Here is a 25,102-nt window from a genome sequence, read left to right as displayed (position 1 = left end):
TAATTTTTTGACTTATTGTAGAGATGAGGTCTCGCCAAGTTGCCCAGGCTGGTCTCAAACTCCTGGGCTCAGGCAATCCTCTCGTCTCTGCTCCCAAAGTGCTGGGATTACAGGTGTGAGCCACTGTGTCTGGCTCATTTTGCATTTCATATTGATTGTACAATTCTAGAATAAACAAAATGATTCTATAGTGCCACCAAAGCCATCAGTGTGTGCCTGGGCAGGGGTGAGATCGTGACACAAGGGGGCACAGAGTACTTTCTAGGGTGATGAAAATGTTCTATATCTAGTTTGAGGTGGCAGCTACCCAGGTATACACATTTGTCAACATGGGTTAAATTTAAATAGGTGCATTTTATTATACGTAAATTAGACATCAATAAAGTTTATTTTATTTTATAGAGACAATATCTCATTATATTGCTCACGCTGGTCTTGATTCCTGGTCTCAAGCGATCCTCCCTCCTTGGTCTCCCCAAAGTGTTGAGATTATAGGTGTGAGCCACCACACCAGCCAATACAGTTGATTTTAAAAGAAAAATATTGCACACCAGAAGTAGGGGCACTGTGTTGTTTCATAGTTCAGGGCATGCAGCTACATCTGTGAGCTGAGGATCATTGGGTGCCTTGAGCCACGTAGAGACCTTCAGGACTGGATCCTGGGAGAAGGGCTGGCTGGGAACTAAAACCTTGACCCACAACAGGTGACAGATGACGAACAGCACAGGTTGTACACAAGACAGTTTGCAAAGGCTGTGGGAACACTGTGAGCCTATGGCTATATGAAGCACATGGGAGCTGGATTTTTTTTTTTTTGAGTTGGAGTCTCTCTTTGTTGTCCAGGCTAGAGTGCAGTGGCACGCTCATGGCCACTGCAACCTCGACCTGTTGGGCTCAGGTGATTTTATCTGCCTCAGCCTACCAAGTAGCTGGAATTAGAGGCATGTGCCACCATACCCTCCTAATTTTTTGATTTGTTGTAGAGATGGTCTCACCAAGTTACCCAGGCTGGTCTTGAACCCGTGGGCTCAGGTAATCCTCTCATCTCGGCCTCCCAAAGTGCTGGGATTATAGGCATGAGCCATGGCACCCAGCCTGGGGAGCTGGATGTTATGGGTTAAATCATGTCTCCCAAATTTATGTGCTGAAGTCCTTGTCCCAGTCTTTCAGAATGTGACCTTGTCCAAACACTTCAGAGGTAAGTAAGTTAGAATGAGGTCATCAGGGTGGGCCCTGATCCAAGTTAGAATGAGGTCATCTGGGTGGGCCCTGATCCAAGTTAGAATGAGGTCATCAGGGAGGGCCCTGATCCAATATGACTGGCTTCTTTTTATGAGGGGGACCCCCTAAAACCAGAATTATCTTTTGGAGGGTGGGCCCTTTATAACTGGCTTTCTCTGAGAGGTAAGTCTTCTAGGCTTACCTCTCAGCATCAGGGACCATCGGCCTCAGTGTCCCAGCTAGTGTTGTTGTGAGAGGCTGTGTTCAGCTTTAGTTAATTTTTATTTTTTTGAGTTGGAGTCTCACTCCGTCACCCAGACTGGAGTGCAGTGGCCGCTCCGGGCCACTGTAGCCTCAACCTGCTGGGGCTCCGGCGATCCTTCCGCCTCAGCCTTCCAAGTAGCTGGAATTACAGGCGCGCGCTACCACCCCCAGCTAATTTTTTGATTTATTGTAGAGATGAGGGCTCACCAAGTTGCCCAGGCGGGTCTCGAACCGCGGGCTCAGGCAATCCACTCACCTCAGCCTCCCAAGGCGTGGGATTACAGACTGAGCCACCGAGCCCGGCTAGCTTTAGTTAATTTTTTTTGGAGATACTTTCAATGCATTTGTACATTTCATAATGGGTGATTTACATGAACAACATCTGGCAGTTCAATGCACCTGCCCACACCGTGCAGAGTGTTCGGCAGTTTTTGACCAAAAACGGCATGACCCCTGTACCTCCACCCTCCCTATTCACCAGATCTGTCTCTGAGTGACCTTTTTTTTTTTTTGAGTTGGAGTCTCACTCTGCTGCCCAGGCTGGAGTGTAGTGGCACGCTCACAGCCACCCCAGCATCGACCTGCTGGGCTCTGGCGATCTTTCTACCTCAGTCTTCCAAGTAGCCGCAACTACAGGCGTGTGCTACCATGCCCAGCTAACTTTTAATTTATTGTAGAGATGAGGTCTTGCCAAGTTGCCCAGGCTGGTTTCGAGCCCGTGGGCTCAGGCAATCCACTTACCTTGGCCTCCCACAGGGCTGAGATTGATTACAGGCTAAGCCACCAAGTCTGGCCGACTTTTTTTGTTTGTTTGTTTCCCTGGATGAAACAAGTCCTCTAAGAGAAATGTTTTGCTGATGTGGAAGAGGTGAAACAAAAAAACAGCAGAAGCACTAAAAGGCATCAAAATGGACAAGTTCAAAAACTGTTTTGAGCAATGGAAAAAGCGTCTCAATAGGTGTATTGCATCAAACGAAGAGTACTTTGAAGGTGACTGAAGTTTAAACATGTAAGAACAAATATACAATCTTTTATAAGTAGATTCCTGTTTTTTGTGGCTCTCCCCTTGTAAGAAGAAATCAGGATACAGACCTCCATGCAGGGAGAACACGTGAAGGCAGAGACCAGGGAAATGCTTCCACCAGTCAAGGAACCCAGAGATCTCCAGCAAGCCAGCAGGGACCAGGGGAGCAACTGGAACAGATTCTTCCTCCCGGCCTCAAAGAAGCCAGCCCTGCTGACACTCCGATCTGGGACCCTCAGCCTCAGGACCTGTGAGATGCTAAATGTCTGTTGTTAAGCAGCCCTGTCTGTAAGCACTTCTTTTTGCTTGTTTGTTTTGAGCCAGGGTCTCACTGTCACCCAGGCTAGAGTGCAGTAGCACAATCACAGCTCACTGCAGCCTCCACCTCCTAGGCTCAGGCAATCCTTCCCTCTCAGTTTCTCAAGTAGCTGGAACTACAGGTGTGCACCACCACTCCCGGCTAATTTTTTGATTTTTTTTTGTCAAGATGGGGCTCACTCTGTTGCCCAGGTAGGCTGGTCTTGAGCTCCTGGGCTCAAGTGATCCACCCTCCTCAGCTTCCCAACGTGCTGGGATTACAGGTATGAGCCACCACACCTGGCCTGTCTGTGATACTCTGTCACAGTAATCCCCACAAGCCAATATGGCCAGAGCACTCACAGGCACAGGGAATGGCTGTTCTAGCTTCTTCAGTCCCTGCAGAACCTCCAGGTAGAACTTGTAGAGGAAGCTGACCACTAGCGTCCTCTTGAACTCCACTCTGCCACCTGGGGCTGAGCCTGGGAGGGAGACTTCGTCCAGAACCAGCCTGCAGGCCTCGTCCAGTACCTGCTCAGTCCAGCGCCTGGTAGAATTGAGGCAGGAAGGGACCAGTTAGAGGACAGGCTCAATCCCATGGCATGCACTAGGTATTGGATAGTGACATTTTAGAGACCAAGAGTTTCCTTTTCAGGGGTTGGAAGGGAACGTAGAAATCACCTAATTAAGTCAGGCATATAATCCCAGCACTTTGGGAAACTGAGGTGGGAGAATTGTTTGAGCCCAGGAGTTTGAGACTAGCCAGGGCAACCTAGCAAGACCCCATCTTTAAGAAAAAAAGAAAGAAAAAAAGAGAAAGAAAGAAAGAAATCACCTACTGAAGCCCCTTAGGGTAGCCAAAGCTTAAGGGAGCTGCCTGGAGTGGCCCAAGGGTCATGGCAGGTGAGAAAGGGACCCGTTCTGTGACAGCTTGAGCATAAACATGTTCTGGAGCCCGCATGCTAGGACCAGGTATGGAGTACATAGATCATTAAGGTCAATTCCACAGTGACCTGAACGGAACTCAGGCTTGGATACTGCCTCACCAGGGAAGATCATGTGGGCCCAGGGGCGGAGCGTAAGCTGCTGCGAGACCCTGTCCAGTGTGGGTCTTCTGGACTGTTGACCTGCACAAGAGGATGAGGGCAGGCGGGAAGAAGTCACCTGCTATCTGAGCTCAGGTCACCTGAGAGTGGCATCCAGGAATCAAAGCCAAAATAAGGCTGAGCTCTTTCAGCAAAATCTTAGAAGGAATGAGCAGCGATTTTCCCGGAAGAGTCCCCACCTACCCAGGGCCTCACCAATGCCCGCCAGAGCCAGACTGGCACTGGTTTTATTCAAGGCCAAGTGTCATCTTGAGGATGGGCAGGTCCCCGCTCACCTCCCGAGGAACTGCCGGCAGGATGTGTGTGCGCTGACGGTGGTGGACCCCACCCCTCCGTAGGCCACACTCAGGTCCTCCACGTGGTCTGTGCCTTCCTTGAACAGGACCCGCATGGCTGCAGTCACGTGGGGTAAGGCATTCTGTTGGCTCTGAGCCTGGCGGAAGGCTGACATGAATCCCCACTGTGGAGACCAAAGCCACATGGGGTTATCCCAGGTATTTAAACTGAGCGCACTGTTGGTGCTTCATGGAGCCACTGATTCATCACTTAGACTCAGTCTACTGGGACACAGAGGACTGCTGGCATGATTCGAGGGCTTCTTGTTCCTTCTTGTTCCAAGTGTCCTTCCCAAGCCCCCTTCCAAGGCCCTGGACACTCCCAAGGAGCAGAGGTCACCGGCACTCTCCCTTCAAGGCCAGGGTGCCTCTGAGCAGAACGCCATGTGAATGCATGCCCGGAAGTCTCTGCGCTGACATGTCTCCTGATGCTGTTTCCTCCAGGTTCCAATGCCTTTCCCTGTGCACCCTCCTTACCCAGGGGTATTTTTTTTTAAGTTGGAGTCTCACTCCGTCATCCAGGCTAGAGTCCAGTGGCACACTCATGGCCACCCCAGCATCAACCTGTGGGACTCTGGCAATCCTTCCGCCTCCGCCTTCTAAGTAGCCAGAACTACAGGTGCGCGCTACCATGCCTGGCTAATTTTTTTGATTTATTGTAGAGATGAGGTCTAGCCAAATTGCCCAGGCTGTTCTCGCACCCGTGGGCTCAGGCAATCTCCCAGCTCAGCCTCCCAAAATGTCACCCAGGAGCTTTTAAAGGTGGTTTGCTCAATGTGCAAGAGACACACTGCATTTTTTGGTTTGTAGAAATGATCACTTTTCCATTTGGTGAAGCTCAAAAAAGAACTTTCCAAGGGTGGATTGGGGAACCCTGTGTCGGGAGCAAGAGTCAGGAGGTGCTGCCTGCCCCATTGGGCCCTGCGGTGATGCTGTGTGCCGAGGCAGGGTCAGTGAAGAGCCTGTGCCCTTCCTTTATTCCCATCTGCACTGCCACTGAGGTTGCTCGTGTTTTCATGTGCCTGCTTTTCTGTCTCTGTTGCCTGTACACGGACTTGAATGGGAACACATTTCTTTCCTTCTTTTTTTAGAGACAAGGTCTCACTCTGTTGTTGCTCAGGCTGGAGTGCAGTGGTATGATCACAGCTCACTGCAGACTCCAACTCTTGAGCTCAAATGATCCTCCTGCCTCAGCCTCCTGAGGAGCTGGGATCACAGGTGTGTGCTACCATGCCTGGCTAGTTTTTAAAAATTTCTTTTTTTTTTTTGGTAGAGATGGGGTCTTGCTATGTTGCCCAGGGTGGTCTTGAGCTCCTAGCCTCAACCTATCTTCCCACTTCAGTCTCCCAAAGTGCTGTGATTAGGCACTAGCCACTATGCCCAGCTGGGAACACATTTCAGTTTCCATTCTAAAGGAAAAGCTAATGAAGACCACATGTGGTTGAAAGCATAACGTAACACAAGACTTCCTCTACAAGGAGCTGCCTCCTGCTTTTGCTCATTGTGTATATATGAGTGTGTGTGTGTGTGGTGTTGTGTGGCCTTTCTCTGAGAAGACTGACCTCTTGGGTTTAGGCACAGCTCTGGAAGAGGCAGAGGGAGCAGGGAGTGAGGACAAAAGGCTGTGGCTGGTTGGGTGGCCACATCTGCCTTCAGGCTCTGGGGGCTGTTGGGGTTGACTAGAGCATGGGACAGCCGATCCCCCAACCCCTATGGGCCAGGAAGAGTCCACAGCTGGAGAGCCTGGACCCACGGACATGAAGGGACGATGCCCATGGACCCGTAGCAGTCCCAGACCCACACCCAGAGCTACCTGCTTTCAGCTCTCTTGGTGCTGGACCAGTCCACAGTGGGACAGAAACTGGTTTCCAGGGCAAAGTTATTTTTCTTCCATCTGTTTTTAGATTTCAAAAGATGACTGAACTCAGTTATGAAAAGGGAAAAACAATCTCAGAAGAAACCTGGCCGGACACAGGAGCTCATGCTTATAATCCTTGCTCTCTGGGAGACCAAGGTTGGAGGACTGCTTGAGGCCAGGAGTTCAAGAACAGCCTGGGGAGCATAGTGAGACCTCATCTCTAAAAGTTAGCCAGGCGTGGTGGTGCATGCCTGTAGTCCAAGCTACTTGGGAGACTGAAGAAGGAGGATTGCTTGAGCCCTGCAGTGAGGCTGCAGTGAACTATGATGCTGCTACTGCACTCCAGCCTGGACAACAGAATGACATTCCATCTCTAAAAATAAATAATAAGAATAAGGGCAATCCCCTTGGATTCCCTCCTGCTCTGGGAGCTTTTCTATCCTCTCAATAAATCCTGCTTTAAAATAATAAAATAAAATAAAAATAAAAAGCAACCAACAGGATTCTTACCTTTTGAGAATGAGGAATATGCACAGATTCCAAAATTTCCTCTGGCTTAAGATCCGCACTTGCCAACCCAGCAAGAAAATGTTCATTCAGAGGAATCTGGCGCCTGCCTTCTGTGGAAGAAATGACATTTCTGTAATGACAAGGAAAGCAAGATTATTCTGTACGTTAAATGTCGGTAGAGGAGAAGGAAAGGTCAGCTTCCTCTGCACAGTGCAGTGGAGAGGTCTGAGTCCATGGTAAAGTCACAGGGGCTGCTCCCTCCACAGGAAAGGGCAGCAGCTGCTTCGTGACATTTACTCTTCAATTACAGCACATGTGCCATGGGGACCTAGTCTCCTCACCCTATGGGCCTACTGGGTAGGTGAGATTTTCATTAAAAATATTTTAAAAAATATTTGTAGAGATGGGGGTCTCTCTATGTGGTCCAGACTGGTTTTGAACTCCTGGCCTCAAGCGATCCTCCCGTCTTGGCCCCCCAAATTGCTGGGATTACAGGTGTGAGCCACCGCACCTGGCAGTTTTTATCTTTCAGCAGAGGCCTCCTAACTACACGCAGCCTTTTCAATGTTTATGATCACTTCGTGACACTTAAGGTTGTCACTAAAGTGAACACAGGATTTGATTAACTATTAAATTCAGTTCGAATCACTGAATTTGCTTTTCGTTCTTGCTGTTGTCAGCTTCTGAGATGCCATTAAAGCAAAGTGAGCAATTCACAAAACCTCCTTCCAGCCCAGCTGTCTCCTCTTGGTGATCAGAGCTGTGTCCTCTGGATTGAGAAGCAGTTTGTGGCACCACAGGAGCTTCCTCCAGGAGGCCAAACTATAGGCGGCCTGGGGACCCTGACATGGGTTTGCTCCTTGGCACAGGCATCACTGTGCTGGCTGGGACGTAGGTGTGGTGGGAAGGAGGCAGGGGTGCCCCGAAGGAGGGTCTGCTGGCTGATCTGCTGCCCCCACTGCCCCGGGATGTTTCTCTTATGAATCCCTGCTTCCCCTGGCCCTAGGGATCCACAATGTCCTCCCTGGATGTCACTGTGTGTCCTCACCAGACTTGTAGGTTTTTACACAGCAACCAGGGGGCAACTCAGAGGGCACCACGGGAGGCCTCAGAAGGTGCATTAATGGAGGAGGACTCCTGAGGAGGAGGAGGGGCAGGGAGCCGTCCTGTCCCTCAGGTCTCAGGGAGGGTGTGCACTGTAGCCTCACCCCCACCTCAGCCTCTGCACACTACCCCTGGTGTTTGTGGGCCAGGCAAAATACGTGGCTGAATGTGTGGTCCTGGGTTGTGTGCACATGTGCGCATGCCTGTGTATGTGTGCCTGCATGCATGTGTGTACTTGTATGCATGTGTGTGCATAGGTGCATGTGTATTATATGTGCATGTGTATGAGCATGAATTTGTGGGCACACGTGAGTGCGCTTGTGTGTGTGTGCATGTGTGTGTGTGCGTGCGTGCCAGCATGGTGTCAAGAGGAATCTCCGGCTGCCTCTTGTGTCCCTGTGCCTTCTGCATGCGCCTGTGCTCCCCATGGTGAACTGAGAACCAGGGGCCTGGGCTCTGACTTTAAGCAACTCCTTAAAAATCTACACCAACACGAGGGTTCTAGGTGCTGTCCAGGGTGCAGGTGGCTTACCTTGTGACACCAGGTTGAGGGTCGCGTTGCCCACAGCAAGAACTGGGTTCAGGTCTGAATAGCCATGCCGGCTCATGATGTGGCCCCCTAAGGACTGAGGAGAGGGGCTGCGGCTCGTCACTCCTCCCTCAGCTCCTCCACCCATGGGCACCAGCTCGCACCCTGCAGGAACCCCGAAAGGGCCAAGAGGAGTCTCGGCCAGACCCCCTTTTCTCCTTGGTGGATGGGAGGGTCCAGTGTGTTGGAAGGATCCCTCTGGGGCTCCTGGATGGGGAGCGAATTGAGGCACCTGACACCCACCTCGCACTAGGTGTGTCCTATGTGCTGTCCAACCTCCTGACATATCAACTACAGATCCTCACAACAACCTGGCAAGAGGGACACCAAGGTCTTATTTTACAGATGAAGACACTGGGGCATGGAGAAGTTATGAAACTTGACCAAGGTCCTTGGCTGGGAAGCAGCAGGCCTGGGATTTGCATCCAAGTCATGAGGCCCAGTGGCCAGCTCTGAGCCACCCCACTCGACCTGGCCACAATGCAGGTGGTCATGGTGCTGGCTGCAGAGATGCTGCCCGCTCCGGGTGCAAAGAGCTAATTCCTGCCTTCTTGGGCCTCTGAGACAGCCAGACGCCATACGCTATGTTGGGGTCTGAGGCCTCCACACAGCTGACAGAGACTTGCCCGTTCCCTCTCCCTGGGAGCCCTTGCTGGACCTCAGGAGGCCTGTAGACTCAGGACTTGAGAGGGGAGTGACCAGTGTTCAGCTCAATACAACCCCTCACATAAGGAAGGAATCCGCAGCCACATGGGGTGCTGTGGTGTGGCCTGGAACACAGGCGAAACCAGGAAACCCCATTCCTCTGTGGACAGCCCATTCTACATTTCTTGTTTCCCTGAGCTGAGTGAGACCTGCCTCCTGGACCTTACCTCTCAGCCTTGCTTCTACCCACTGTGACGAGAGGTGACAACACATTTGAACCCAGGAATCTATACACATCTGAAGGCAGCCCTCATGCTCCCTTTGCCTGACCCCTCCCACTCTCATCTCCTTTTGGGGTGGTTTCCAACCCCTCATTCTCCTGCCAGGTTCCAGGGCGTCTAGTCAGAGTTTCTGACTGAGGACAGAATATTCTGGAATTTTTCTCACTTGAGAATTCTTTTCAAAGGAAATGTGTCCTCTCCTAATGCCCGTATTTCAAGAATTTCTAAAACACGGTCTGGGTATATAGGAGGAGAAGCCCGTGTGTTCTGAAAACCTGACTATGTCACTTCTCCTTTCTTCTGGGGTCAAAAACAACCCAACTTTAAAGTGCACCTCCCAGGTCTGAGCATTCTTCTCCAGCTGTGGTTCAGGCAGTCCAGAGTAGAGAAGCTATCCTCCTTGTTTCAGATACTACATTTCTGTTAATGCTGCCTAAGACTGAATTAGCAAAACTGTAACATCCTTTTTTCTACTTGTCTTGCTGCTTAGTCACTCAGTTGACCTTGACTTCTAGTTTTTTAAAATGTATTTTATTAAATAATGCTAATTTTTTTTAAGTCGGGGTCTCACTCTGTTGCCCAGGCTGGAGTGTAGTGACACAATCTCAGTTTACTGCAGCCTCGACCGTCTGGGCTCAGACTATCCTTCCATGTCAGTCTCCCAAGTGGCTAGGAGTACAGGCGCATGCCACCACACCTGACTAATTAAAAAAAAATTGTTTTAGAGACAAGGTCTCACTATATTGCTCAGGCTGGTCTCGAACTCCTGAGCTCAAGCCATCCTCCCACCTCAGCCTCCCAAAGTGCTGGGATTACAGGCATGAGCCACTGCACCTGGCCTAATTTTAAATATTTATACATTGCGCCTATCATTTCAATCTGCTGAGACCCTTCTGCCTTCTGGTTCTGCTGATGCACACGCCAGTGCCTCAGTGAGATTCAGAAGCAGGTGTGCTGCATCCTGCAATTGGAACCAGGGAACGTACTGCTACATTCCGGATCTGCTGTCCTGCCAGGGTGCTCAGCTGCTTCAAGAGGGTCCGGTACGTCTGGGTTTTCTCCTCCGGGAGCTCGGCTATGCTCTTAGCCAAGATGTGCTTCATCTGCGCCAGGGGGCAGGCAGCACCGATCGTCAGTCCTGGAAAGAGACTGTTTTCACTAGTGACATGGGAGGAACCACTGAATTGCAATCATGGCACCAGGGCCTTAGTGTGCAGCAGGTGCTGCTCAGGGAATCTCAGAGAACACAAAAATGGACCAAAGTCCCCACTCCCTCATCAACGAAATCACAACCTCTGGGGCTTTTTTTTTTTTTGAGTCAGTATCTCACTCTGTCACCCAGACTGGAATGCAATGGCATGATCACAGCTCCTGGGCTCAGGCAATCCTCCCTCCTTAGCCTCCCAAGTGGCTGGGACTACAGGCATATGCCACCACACCTGGATAGTTTTCTGGGTTTTTAAGAGATGAGGTTTCACTATGTTGCCCAAGCAATCCTCCCATGTAGGCCTCCCAAAGTGCTGGGATTATAGGTGATGGCAGGCGTGAGCCACCATATCTGGCCTCCGGGGCTTTTTAAAGTCTTCCTGGCCGGGCTCGGTGGCTCACACCTGTAATCCCAGCACTTTGAGAGGCCGAGGTGAGTGAATTGCCTGAGCCCATGGGTTCAAGGCCAGCCTGGGCAACTTGGTGAGACTTCATCTCTACAATAAATAAAAAAATTAGCCGGGTGTGGTAGCGTGCACCTGTAGTTCTGGTTACTCGGAAGGCTGAGGCGTAAGGATTGTGGGAGTCCAGGCAGGTCGACGCTGGGGTGGCCGTGAGCATGCCACTGCACTCCAGCCTGAACAATGGAGTGAGACTCCAAATCAAAAAAAAAAAAAAAAAAAAGAAAAAAGTCTACCAAGTAGTTCTTCCATGCAACCTGGGATAGCCCACAACCTTCTTTGGACAGACATGAGGAAATAGAGGCTAGAGAGAGGGAATGAGAGTAAAAACTTGCAGGTGGCAGACACTACTGGAACTTTCCTGATTGATCATGGTGACACTATGCAAAGCTGCTTTGTAATGAAGAGGGATAGATCTGAAGGCATTACAATCATGGCAGAGGTCGTTAAGTTCCTCAGGTCATTGTCTCAAACCAATGATGCTTTGGAGCAGTTTTCACACCTGATATTCAAAATGTTCAACAATCAGTTTTGTGAGGGGCACTGGCCAATCAGAATGAACACAGCCCAGGTTAGGAGCAGCCCCTGGCTTTATGTTGGGTGAGGAAGGTGGGGGTTCCTGGGAAGGGATCAGGGTAGTAACGCGAGAGTGTCCAGCAGCACTGGGCAAAGCTATTTGCTAACTGGCAAGGAAATAATTCAACATTTTAACAAGTGTTACAACGGTGCTTGTGAGGACTGACAGGAGACCAGTGCGAGCTCTAGGGCTTCTCTTAGTAGAGGTGAGAGGGTTCAAGCCAGCCTTCCAAAGTGAAGTCCTTACCCAAACCATCAGGAGATGAATTAGGTGCCTTTTACAATTAACCCTTTGATCCTGGGGTTTGCAGAATGAGACACTAACATAGGGTTTGGCTTGATCTCACTGGCTAGGCTGGGCTCTCACTTCAGTTAGTCTGTTTTTTTTTGTTTTAAATCAGGTTTCAGGTTGGACTTTGACTTTCCTCTTGTTGATTCATCTCTGAGAATATCTCGCCCTCCCACTTGACATCAATACTGAAGATGCACTTGGCACGACACTTCTTCCCTTTGCCCATGGATGCATACACAGCCCAGAACCTCAGTAATCTCAGCAGACTGGGCAGGTGAGGGAAACTCTGACCACTCCTTATTCGCTTTGAGCTAAGAAATCTTGCTGAAAAGCAACAAAACTGTCTCTCCTCCCTGGAATATCTATGCCTGAAGTTCTCACACTGTTTCTGATTCAGTGTTTCCTAAAAGGCACCCTGTAACAGGGGATCTGATTACACCCACAGCCCATAGCCATGGGGTCAAATCTTACAATAGATCCATTGACACAGGGTCAGATCCCACCCTAGACAAACACAGTGTTTAATTCCCCCCTGGACCCATCAAATTGGGGTCTGATCCAACTCCGGACCCATCAACATGGGGTCTGAACCCACACTTGACCCATCTACACAGGGTCAGATCCAACCCCAGACCCATCAACAAGGAGTTTGATCCCACCCCAGACTCATCAACACAGGGTCAGATCCCACCCAAGACCCATCAACACGGGGTCTGATCTCACCCCAGACCCATTAACACGGGGTCGGATCCCACTCTGGGCCCATGAACATGGGATCAGATCCTGCCCTGGACCCAACAACATGGGGTCAGATCCCACCTCAGACCCATTCATAGGGGGTCAGATCCCATCCCAGGCCCATCAGCAAAGGGTCTGATCCCACTCCAGACCCATCAACACGGGATCAGATCTCACCCAGACCCATCAACACAGGATCTGATCCCACCTCAGACCCATCAGCCTGGGGTTTGATCCCACCCCAGACCCATCAACGTAGAGTCAGATCCCACCCCAGACTCATCAGCACGGGATCAGATCCCATCCTAGACCCATCAACACGGGGTCTGATTCCACCCCAGATCCATCAACATGGGGTCAGATCCCACCTCAGACCCATCAACACAGGGTCAGATCCCACCCCAGACCCATCAGTACGGGATCAGATCCCACCCAGACCCATCAAAATGGGGTCAGATTCCACCCCAGACCCATCAGCACAGGGTGAGACCCCATCCCAGACCCATCAACACGGGGTCAGACCCACCCCAGACCCATCAGCACGGGGTCAGATCCTACCCCGGACTCATCAGCATGGAGTCAGATCCCACCCTAGAACCAACAACAAAGGATCTGATCCCACCCCAGACCCATTAAGATGAGGTCAGATCCTACCCCAGACCCATCAACACGGGATCTGATCCCACCTCAGACCCATCAGCATGGGGTCAGATCCCACTCCAGACCCATCAGCAATGGGGTCTGATCCCACCCCAGACCCATCAACACAGGATCTGATCCCACCCCACTCCCACAGTTTCCATTGGAGCCTGGTTTCTAACTTTTGCAAAAAATCCTAGCCTTATGTTAGCAGAGTGCTAGGAAGCCACATCTGTTTTCCATCATATAATTTCTTCTTCCTAAGCAGAAGACCCAGCCCTATATGAGGAGAAACAAAAGGTCTTCTGTTATAATAATAATAATTATCAATATTATTAAGAAGGTCAGAAGCACCGCACAGGCCTGCATCACTCCCCTTACCTGGCGTGGGCAGGAAGGTGTAGTCTGGCTCCGGGGGCTTGAAATACCCCATCTGCTTTGTAATCCAAGTCCTCCTAAGATATCAAATCCAGTCTGAAGCCTGACCATCCTGCTTCTCTCACCCACGTCCTCACCTCGCTTTGTGCTGGATGTGACACACTCAGTGCGAGGCCACACAGAGGACATTCTACTTACTGTGGTTCTATTCATATGTTACTCCACCTCTGATAAAAAAAACCTAGCTTGCATTCCAGTGTGATTAAAAAGAACTTCAAGTTTTGAATCTCAGAAAGAGTATTTCATTTGAACTCCAGGCTTTCCAGAGTTCATGGGCCCACGGGATACACACAATGGCTTTCTGGGTCACTCACTAGACTGAAGATTTTGAGGAAGAAAAATGTATACCAAGGCTGGGCATGGTGGCTCAGGCCTATAATCACAGCCCCTTGGGAGGCTGAGGTGGGAGGATCACTTGAGCCCAGGAGATGGAGACCAGCCTGGGAAACAATGAGACCTTGTCTCTACAGAAAAATACAAGTAAAAAAATTAGCCAGGCATCATGGTACACACCTGTAGTTTCAGTTACTTGGGAGGCTGAGGCGGGAGGATTGCCTGAGCCTAGGAGCTTGAGGCTGTGGTGAGCTATAACTGTGCCACTGCACTCTAGTCTGGGTGACAGAGCAAGATCCTGACTCAAAAAAAAAAGTAGACTCAGCCAAATATGGACGTGATAAGGACGAGTGCATAAAATTTAAACAAACGTGTCAGTGTGTCAGTCAACAATACGGCTGTCATGGAGGTTTTTTTCCAGGGTGTACTGGTGGTGTACGCATCTGTTCCAGAGTCCTTCATGCATCTGGGCCTTGGGAAAAGCTTGAGAACTGGGAAAGTTTCCTGAAAGCCACTAGAGGGTACTCACGCCTTAATTTCAAGAGGCCCAGAGGCCCGTGCATTGTGTCTTCAGATTTCAGAATCTGACTCTGCTTTGGCTGCAGAGACCACACTGAGCAGTCAATTCAAATAGCCTACTGGATGGGCTGTGGACAGACTGGGGGCGAACTGGAAGTGGGAGTCCTTGTAACCTGGACCACCAGCCAGCCTGGGGACCTCTGGCCAGTCTGCTTTCCTTCTGCATCTTGGCCTTCTCATCTATGAGATGAGAGATGTGAGTCATAATGAGGACTTTGAACTGTGCTTTGAAGGGCCCTCTGGGGGACAGACACGGGGGGCTCAGAGATGGGGGGTGGTGAAAAGTGTCCCCTCTCCTTCACACAGGCAGGGTTGTGGAGCTCAAGAGAAGTTGGAAAACAAGGGGCTAAATGATCCTTGGGTGGAGATGGCAAGGGTGCCCGTCGTAACCCTGCTTGGGTCAGTTGCCCATTCTCCCACCCTGTCATCCTCTCTTCTCCCTTCTGATCAATGCCAAGTTTTCAGATAAATCTAAGCACATTCCCCAGCTTTCCCTCCCTCTCTCCCTTTCTCTCTCTCTTTCTTTTTCTTTCTTTCTTTCTTTTTCTTTCTTTCTTTCTTTTTCTTTCTTTCTTTCTTTTTCTTTCTTTCTTTCCTTCCTTCCTTCCTTCCTTCCTTCCTTCCTTCCTTCTTTCTTTCTTTCTTTCTTTCTTTCTTTCTTTCTTTCTTTCTTTCTTTCTTTCTTTCTTTCTTTCTTTCTTTCTTTCTTTCTTTCGTCTCACTCTGTTGCCCATGCTCAAGGGCAGTGTGGTACATCATGGCTCACCATAACCTTGACTTCCTGGGCTCAGGTGATCCTCCCACCTCAGCCTCCCAAGTAGCTGGGACTATAATCACAGGCCACCCTGCCCAGATACTCTTTTGATTTTTTTTTTAATAGAGATGAGGTTTTGCTATGTTGCCCAGGCTGGTCTTGAGCCCCTGGGCTCAAGTAATCCACCCACCTCAGCCTCCCAAAGTGCTGGGATTACAGGTGTGAGCCACTGCATCCGGCCCCTAAAAAGATTTTGACAGTAAAGTTTCATGGTGGGGATGTCACATCACATTAGAGAATGACAAGTTGGCAACAGTACAGACAAGATAGATGAGGAGGTTCGGGGTATTTGGCAGGCATAAGCTTAGTGCAAGATCCCTCTCCGACAGCTTTCTAAGAATACCAGGGACTCACCGTCACTAGTTTCAGTTACCATCCTCAGCTCCAAGATCCGAGCAGGAGACAGGAGAATGGGGTGAAAACGTCCTTGAGATTTCATGGCAGGTCCTGAAGAGCAAATACATTTTAGAGACACTTCAGAAAGAGAAAATGCATTTTATCCCCCCTATTGAAATGTTCTCATCAAGATGTATAATATATAGTATATACACATTTGAGTTGGGATCTCACTTTGTTTCTGAGCTGGGGTGCCACGGTACAATCCTGGCTTATTGCAATTTTGACTTCCTGAGTTCAGGCAATCTTTCCACTTAAGCCTTCCAAGTGGCTGGGACTACAGGCATATGCTACCATGCCTGGCTAATTTTTCGATTTTTTTTTGTGGAGACAAGGTCTTGCTATGTTGCCCAGGCTAGTTTTGGCTCAAGTGATCCTTCCTCCTGGGCTCAAGCGATCCTCCTGCCTCTACCTCCCAAAGTGCTTGGATTACAGATGTGAGCCACAGCACCCGGCCTCATCAAGATATTAATATACAAAATTGTAAAGATTGACAATAAATGTGCATAGGTGTGAAGGCCATTGTCACACACCCCTCCCAAACAAAGGTATGGAGCACACACTCTCATATATGTATGCATTTATGTATGCACCCCCTACTTAGATATAAAACTAGGAAATGAGAAGGCCCAGAAACTTTCTTTCTTTTTTTTGAGTTGGGAGTCTCACTCTGTCGCCTAGACTGGAGTGCAGTGGCATGCTCATGGCCACCACAGCCTTGACCTGCTGAGTTCCGGTGATCCTTCTGCCTCAGCCTTCCAAGTAGCCGGAACTACAGGTGTGCACTACCACGTCTGGCTAATTTATTTATTTATTGTAGAGATGAGGTCTCACCAAATTGCCCAGGCTGGTCTCGAAACTGTGGGCTCAGGTAATTCACTTGCCTCAGCCTCCCAAAGTGCTGGTATTACTGGCTGAGTCGCTGAACCTGGCCCCAGAAGCTTTCAGAGCATTCTTGCACACAGGTGCCTGGAGACATGAGAAGAATACTCCTAATAGCCAAAGCTTGGGAAGAACTAGAGCTGTTTAGACAAGCTGTCCTCTCGCAATAGAATAGACATCGCTCCAAGTTCACGTATGGAAGATGATATGGACGTGCGCAGCCACATGGGCAACTCTCAGGTGAGAGTGCAGAGTAAGTAGAGCACATCACAGAAGAGTAGAACAGTACTGGGCTACTCATGTGAAGTTTAAGAATAGCAAAACAAGGCCACATGCAGTGTCTCTCACCTGTAATCCCAGCACTTTGGGATGCCAAGGTGGGAGAATTGCTTGAGCCCATGAATTTGAGACCAGCATGGGCAGCATAGAAAGACCTCATCTCTACAAAAAATCAAAACATTAGCCAAGTGTGGTGGTGCGTGCCTGTAGTCCCACTGAGACAGAGGATTGGTTGAGCTTAGGAGGTGGAGGCTGCAGTGAGCTGTGATCATGCCACTGCACTCCAGTCTGGGTCACAGAGTGAGATCTTGTTTCATTAAAAAAAAAAAATAAAATAAAAAAAAAAATAAAATATATATATATATGCAAAACAAAACATCATCTTCCATCTTGTTTAGGAATTCAAGTTATATGTAAACTTATTTTAAGAAAAGGAAGTAATTGAGCAACACAAAATTCAGGCTGATAAATCTCGTCAAGAAGAAAGGGAAGGGTAGGACATGCGGTTTGAGGGGCTCACAGGGCCTTCCGAGTTCTTGGTCAAGTTTGCGTTCTTAAAGTGGGTGTGAGTGGAAACTGAGTGTGTGCTGTATTGTTAATAGCCCTATAATATTTTAGGAAATTCTATTATGTTTAGTCAATAGTTAACAAAGACAAAAAAAAGGACAAGATAAATTGAATGATTAAAAACCCTCTAATACTTTCTCCCCATACCTCAAGGGGTCACGCTGCATACTACCAGGGCATATACACATCTAACTTTGGAGACCACTGGCTTTACTATAAAATATGAGGTTTTGGCCATTTGGCTGTGATGGCTCAGGCCTATAGCCCCAGCATTCCAGGAGGCAGAGATGAGAGGATCACTTGAGGCCTGGAGTTCAAGACCAGCCTGGGCAACGCAGTGAGATCCTATCTCTACACTACATTAAAAAAACAACAACCCCAAATAATAGCTAGACATGGTGGTGCACACTTGGGAGGCTGAGGCAGGAGGATCACTTGAGCCAGGAGTTCCAGGTTACTATGAACTATAGTTGCACCACTGCACACCAGCCTGGGAGTCAGAGCAAGACCCTGTTTCTAAAAAACCCAACCCAACCCAACCAAACCAACCAAACCAAACTAAACCAAAAAAGAATGAGTTTTCTTCCCCAAAAAGTAGTTTCCGTAGGCTGATAACAGAGTGAGGGACAGGAGCGCAGCTCGGCATTCATGGTGGAGTGAGACCCTCTGTGATCACTTACCCAGCGAGGTGTTGCCCAGGATGAGGGGGGCTTCGGGGTGCTTCACTTTCAGCTCTAGAAGATCCGTGAGGGTCCCAGGAGAGATCCAGGTAACCCTCTCTCCACGAAAGGTCAGCGTTTGTTTTTCTGGGTTCTCCACCATCCTCTAAGGGCATAGGACAAGGAGTATGCTCATGTGTGTGCCGTCCCCCAGGGTTATGCGAGGTTCCAGATAGAGACATGCTCCTTGAGAGAGACATCAGGGGCTCCGGGATCCACCTGCCCTGAGGGGGTCTCACCACACCCATTGGTGTGCCTGCATTTTCATCAGTAGAGGGCTTTTTGGGAACAAGTGACGACGTAACCTGGCTCTTGTCGTTGGGCATTCATAATTATACTCATGCTCCTAAATTAATATTTTCAGCCTGGATTTTCTCCTCTGAAACCCAGACTCACATCTGAATTTAGACTTGATGTCCCTCCCTTTTTTTGTTTTAATTTTTCAAAAAAATATTTTGTAGAGATGGAGTTTTGCTATGTTGTCGAGGCTGGTCTCAAACTCCTGGCCTCAAGCAATCCTTGTGCCTCGGCTTCCCAAAATGTAAGCCACTGTGCCTGGCTGATGTAATCTCTTAGATGGGTCATAGGCATCTCAAATTTAATTTGTCCAAACTGAGCTTCTCATATTTAACCCCTCTCCCAGTCTCCAAAGAGGAACCCCCAAAAGCAACAACCTCCTGTTCTTCTGAAGTCTCTGAAAATGGCCACCCCACCCTTCCAGCCTCCAAACCCCACAGTCAGCCTTGGCTTCTTTCTCATCCACACCCACATCACACCCATCAGCAAGTCAGGCTGGCTTTTCTTCCCAAATACATCCAGAACCCGTTTGCTCCTCACCACCTCCCACCCAGCAGCCTGGCAGGGCCACCGCCATCACCCAGAACAGCTTCAGTCCCCTGGCGGAGCGGTGCTCCTTCCCTTCCCCTCTGCAGGCCGTTCTCAGTATATCAGCCATAATCATCCCATCACAACTCCCATTGGAGCACGTCCCTCCTCTGTCCAGCCTCCCATTAGCATCTCAGCTCACGCAGAGCAAAAGCCCAGCTGTGTGAAGTCCAGCAGTTCTACTGACAGCTCCCTGACCCACCATTGCTGACTCCTCTCCAGTCAGGCTGGCTTCGGCTCTATCCCTTGATCAGGCCAGGTGATTTCCCAGCCTTAGGATCTTGGCACTTGCTGTTCCAACTGCCTCATGCTCTCCTCCCACACGCTTCAGCTGTGGGGGCTGGCACCCTCACTTCCTTCCAGACTTTCTTCAAAGGTTGCCTTCTCAAGAAGTTTTCTCTTGCCAGGATATTTAAAATGGCAACTCCCTGCATCTGATCCTTCTTCTCGATTTTACTTTTTCTCCTTAATACTTGTCACTTGCTAACACACTGTATCTTTTTTTTGTTTTTTTAAGTCAGAGTCTCACTCTGTTACCCAGGCTGGAGTGCAGTGGCACACTCACAGCCACCGCCGCCTTGACCTGCTGGGCTCAGGCAATTCTTCTGCCTCAGTCTTTCAAGTAGCTGGAATCACCGGCATGTGCCACACCATACCTGGATAATTTTTTGATTTATTGTAGAGATGAGGTCTCGCCAAGTTGCCCAGGCTGGTTTCGAACTCTCTCCTCTACCTTCCAAAGTGCTGGGATTACAGGTGTAAGCCACCATGCCTGTCTACACTGTATCTTTTGTCTATTACTTTGCTCATTGTCTGTCTCTTTTACCAGATGACAAGCTCTTTGAGGGCAGGTATTGCATTAGTTTTGCTCTTTGCTGTATATTCAGTACCTAGAACAGTGCCTGGCATGTTGCTGGATGGATAAATATTTGTTGAATGAATGAGTAAGCACATCAGAACCCCTTCAGAAACAGGTACAAGGAGGTCCCCCCCAAAAATCAGAATTATCTTTTGGAGGGCAGCTTCCTTGTAGTACAGGAAGTTTTCCCCACTAAGTAAGTGTTCTAGGAACCCATCAGCATCAGTGTACCAACTAGTATTGTGGTGAGATGCAGCATTTAGTTTCAGTGAATTTTCTTTGGAGATTCTTTTAACATGTTTGCCCATTTCATAATGGGTGATTTATGAGTGCACCTGCCCACCCCGTGTTGAGTGTTTAGCAGTTTTTGACCCCAAACGGCAAGACCCCATCCCCATCCTCCCTATTCACTTGACCTTGCCCAGAGTGATCTCCAGCCCCCATGAAGTAAATCCTCAAAGGGAAATGTTTTGCTGATATGGAAGAAGAGAAACAAAAAAATGGCAGAAGCACTAAGGCATCAAAATGGATGAGTTCAAAAACTGTTCTGAGCAGTGAAAAAAGCATCTCAACAGGTAGCACTGCATCAAACGGGGAGTACTTTGAAAGTGACTGAAGTTTAGACATGTAAATAAATACACAATTTTTTATAAACAAAATCTGGGGTTTTTTGGTCCCCCTTGTATGTTATAGGTTGGGACCGCTGGCAGCCTGTGAACAAAGCTGGAGATGTTAGTGGGAGGTAGGGTGAGGGAGTGGGGCTCTCCTGGAGGTGCTCCTCAGGTCAGTGTGCTGGAGTGACCAGAGGACAAAGGGGAGTCCAGTGGTGCCGTCTCCTGCACAGTCCTGTGCCCCCTACAGACAGCGATGGTGAGAGGAATGAGGAAGTCATTTTAAGAAACAGCCTTGCCGGGCTCGGTGGCTCAGCCTGTAATCCCATGCCTTTGGGAGGCTGAGGTGAGTGGATTGCCTGAGCCCGCGGGTTCGAGACCCGCCTGGGCAGTGAGACCTCATCTCTACAATAAATCAAAAAAATTAGCCAGGTGTGGTAGCGCGCGCCTGTAGTTCCAGCTACTTGGAAGTCTGAGGCGGAAGGATTGCTGGAGCCCCAGCAGGTCGAGGCTGCGGTGGCCGGGAGCGGCCACTGCACTCCAGTCTGGGTGACAGTGAGACTCTAACTCAAAAAAAAAAAAAATTAAAAAAAGGAACAGCCTCAGCCCTGGCTTCAGGGAGAGTGTCTGGTCTAGTCAGGGCATGGGGAGCTGGGTGGGAGGATGGGGAAGGGTAGCAGGTGTCTTGCTCTGAGTAAATGTCTCCACAACTTGACTTTCACAGGAAGGAAAATAGCAGCTTCATAAAACAGTTTATAACTCATGATATTTAAACGAGCAGATAAAATATCCAACTCCTCTTACCAAGAGTTCTGGAGGAAAGATGAGCTCCTGGGTAGGGTCCAAGGGCTGGAACTCCTCTTTTGCAAATAATTTTGTGCAGGTCTTGATAGAGAGAAGAGGGAGATAGCCGTGGAAACTGTTGTGATTCTTTACAGGAATTAGGCAAGAGGAACACAGTAATAACTCTCCTATTCTTCTTGTACAGGGACATAGTTCAAACCAAATAATTTAAAACAAGACTCTTGTTGTAAGAGAAATACCAATTTGCCCCTCATCTAAAGGAAAGAGTATCCTGTGGAATTCTGCAAAGGGTATTCTGGGAAACTCCAAGAGAGTATGAAAAAACCATCAGAGGTTAAATCAGTTAGGGAAGTCCTCTCTCCAGTGTCCCAGTCACTATCCTCTTTCTTCCCAACTCAGGATTCAGAAAACTAAAAGCTCTGAGAAGTCCTGTAGTTTAAGTAAAAATGACTCCAAACCTACACACCCATGCATAAGCACGCACGTGCGCGCACACACACACGCACATACACTCCGACTTTCATAACAATAGTTAACATATATTGAGTGTTTATGCTCCAAGTACTTTTACATATATTAATAATTTACTTAACCTTCACAATAATTGTATGATAGAAAGTAATTTATCTCCATTTTACCCATTAGGAAACTAAAGCACAGTGAAAAGTTGCCCAAACTATAATTGTACTTTGAATCAGGTCTGTATTAGCTTTGGAAAACACTTATTGCCAAGAAACTTTTCTTCTTTTCTTTTTTTGTTTCTTTTTTCTTTTTTGAGTCAAGGTCTCACTCTGTTATCCAGGCTGGAGTGCATTGGCATGATCACAGCTCACTGCACCCTTGACCTCCTGGGCTCAGGTGATCCTCCCACCTCAGCCTCCTGAGTAGCTCCGACTACAGGTGGGTGCCACCATGTGTAGCCATTTTTTTGATTTTTTGTAGAGTTGAGGATTCACTGTGTTGCCCAGGCTGGTCTCGAACTTCTGGGCTCATGAGCTTCTCCTGCTTTGGCCTTCCAAAGTTCTGGGATTATAGGCTGTAATCCAGCCTGGGCGACAGAGTGAGACCCTGACAAAACAAAACAAAACAAACTGACTTTAGCATGTACTGATCCCACCAAGGCACTGATTCTCTGCGAGGTGGTTGTGGGGTTGCAGCCCACTTTCCTTAAGCAACAACTCTCTGGTGGGTCGCATACTTTCTTCAGACCCAAGTTAAGTGAGAGGTGGAGCCAAGAATGGGGAAAAGGATGGAGATGCGGAGCCTCAGCTGGGACTGATGGGCAGAGTCCTGTCTAAGGCCCGTCTGTGTTTTCAGATTTCCTTGGTCACAGGAAGCCAGTTCTCTATTTTATCCTGCATTTCAACTTCTTTAAGTCATTCATTGGAGAATCTGGAAGTGGCTCTTTTTCTGGAAACTAGTATCTCGACTTTCTAGACCAGAGACTGGACAGTTTAAGGCTATAGACTTTCCGCTGTGGGGCCTTTGGTCACTGATTGTGGGTGGCTCCGCAGCCCTCTGTGGTCGCAGCGCCCTCGGTCTACAAAGGAGGAGACAGCGACGGAGGACACTGGGAGTGGGTACAGAATTCCATCTGCCTCTGAGGAGGTGACCCATCCTGAGCTGGAGCAGGTGCTTTTCTTCTGTCTGGGTGTTTTGTTTTCCTAGTGATTCTGCCTTTCAGACTACAAAGGGGAGCACGAGTGTGGGCGTGGACCACCCTTACCCCGTGCCCAGATGAAAAGTGCTCATTTGCGCATGGCATGCGCTTGGTGGGTTGGGGGCAGAGAGGGAGCCTTAAAACTAACAAGCGCCAAGGGACTCACGTCACTCTCCCTGCTGAGGGAGGAAAGATCGTTTTCTTCCTGTTCCAAGCAGCATTTTCCTTCTCCTTTCTGCTGACAGGCTTTTGACTCCTAAGAAGGAAAATGCTTAGATTAAGAACTTTTTTAGCAGGTAAATGGAAAATGAGATGTTGGCCATTTAAATGAGACTGCAGAATTTTAAAGTCATTTTCGTGGGGTAAATTTCTCTTGGAACAGGGATAATCACACAAGGCCTTTTTTTGCTTTAGTTTTAAAATAAAATGATACATATAACTATATAAATATATGATATGACAAAACATAATATATGACATAAAACATAAAAATGTATAAAAGAAACAAACTATCATTACCTGATTCCACTGATGATATTTTGGCATAACATATATTTGGGATTGTACTAGTGTATTTATATAGTATATAATATATGAACATTTGTGTTAATCACATGTATGCTTTGTGTACATATATAATTTTTAGGTTAATTTCTAGTGGTAAAATTAATTGCTTTTTAAAGATGCTTTCCAAGGCAATAGCAACTTACCCACTCTCTATTGTATATATGATTCAACAATATAGAATATCATAATTCATATAAGAGCCTGAAGAAAGATAAAGAAAAAGCAAAGAAGGAGGAGGAGGAAGGAGGAGGAGAAAGAAGAAGAAAGACAGCAGGAAGAGGAGGAGGAGGAAGAAGAAGAGGAGTAGGAGGAGGAGAAGAAGGGAAGATAGTTTTGGTAGCCAGATGACAGACCTTTGGGACCTGCCTGGTTGTCTGGGAATAGGTTGCTGATGAAGATGACAGAATTTCCCATTCCCTCCGAATTTCTCTCTTGTATCTTTTCCCTCAAACAATTTCTAAGCATCTAACAAAACACTTTCTTCCAGACACCACCTGAGCGTCTCCAGCACCATCTTCCTAAACCTGCCCAAGTAGCAAAAACAGCCGGACCAAACGAGCAGTGGCTCTGCTCTCCTTCAAATCTCTGAGTGCCTCCATGATGACCCTGGGGCACCAGCAACAGGAAAAGTCAGTCTTCTCTTAGTCTAGTCGACATCAGCCTTGTGACTTCCCTCTGGGGCTGGGTTACTTCACCAATTAAAGTCCCGTGGGACCTGGTGGCTATTGGGCAGCCTGTCAATTTCATGTTTGCCTTTTGCCTGATTGCATTTTGTCCCAGAATCTGTATGCCTGGAGGGGTGGATAACCTCCATCTCTGTGGGGGAAAGAAGCTTCCTTTGATTTCTGTTATTTGTATTTCACAATCGCTTTTCTATTTACACTGGCAACTTGCTGGGCTCATCAGCTATTATTTTACTTCTCAGCTTGTCACCTCTGGCTCCCCCGTGTGGCAGTACCTGCCTGGGCCATGCATGTACGGGTCTGCCTGGCTCTAGAGTGTGGGACACACCTGCTAGTCTACTTCTAGACCCTCCTCTGCTATTTGTGGAGCTCTGCCTGTGGCCTAATGCCTATTTCTTCCATGCCAGCTTCATTCTGTACCGCAAGGGGCCCCAAATGCCTGTGTGAGCACCCCAGTATGAATGGCCTAGCTCTTCCACTCCCTCGACAAACAGCCGCTTGTTGGCTGCCCTCTGACCTAGGGGTACAGATACTGCTGTTGTGATCTACCCGTGGTGTCCTCAGGAAAGAGGCTGTGTTTGGCCTAAGAGTGGGGTCAAGATCACACATGGAGAATGGTCTAGAAAAGGAGGGAAGCTCCAGGTGGGCAAGTCACCTTGGCTCCGTGAACTCTTGAGAATCGCTGGAGGAGGACCAGAGAGAGTCCCTCTAAAGTGTGGGTCCAGGCTCAGTGGCTCAGCCTGTAATCACGCACCTTTGGGAGGCTGAGGTGAGTGGATTGCCTGAGCCTGTGGGTTCGAGACCCGCCTGGGCAACTTGGCAAGATCTCATCTCTACAATAAATCAAAAATATTAGCTGGGTGTGGTAGCGCATGCCTGT

General features: G+C 48.6%; 1 protein-coding gene across 1 annotated transcript in view; it reads right to left on the bottom strand.

The window, feature by feature from the left end:
- Positions 1-25,102, bottom strand: part of LOC103271036 (aldehyde oxidase 2) — a 95,318-nt gene that overhangs the window by 55,116 nt on the left and 15,100 nt on the right. Inside the window, exons 7-15 of the mRNA XM_021717798.1 lie at positions 23,139-23,228; positions 21,313-21,393; positions 18,115-18,259; positions 15,665-15,757; positions 10,221-10,372; positions 8,252-8,345; positions 6,616-6,725; positions 4,188-4,372; positions 3,170-3,353 (exon numbers count right to left, since the gene is read on the bottom strand). Coding sequence (XP_021573473.1) covers positions 3,170-3,353; positions 4,188-4,372; positions 6,616-6,725; positions 8,252-8,345; positions 10,221-10,372; positions 15,665-15,757; positions 18,115-18,259; positions 21,313-21,393; positions 23,139-23,228 — 1,134 coding nt within the window. The remainder of the gene's footprint in view (positions 1-3,169; positions 3,354-4,187; positions 4,373-6,615; positions 6,726-8,251; positions 8,346-10,220; positions 10,373-15,664; positions 15,758-18,114; positions 18,260-21,312; positions 21,394-23,138; positions 23,229-25,102) is intronic.

This window comes from Carlito syrichta, unplaced genomic scaffold, assembly GCF_000164805.1.
Source record: "Carlito syrichta isolate Samal-C Ts95f unplaced genomic scaffold, Tarsius_syrichta-2.0.1 Scaffold311129, whole genome shotgun sequence".
Classification (NCBI taxonomy): Eukaryota; Metazoa; Chordata; class Mammalia; order Primates; family Tarsiidae; genus Carlito; species Carlito syrichta.
The sequence above is the reverse complement of the archived record's forward strand: the minus strand, read 5'-3'. Positions and strand labels throughout refer to the sequence as shown.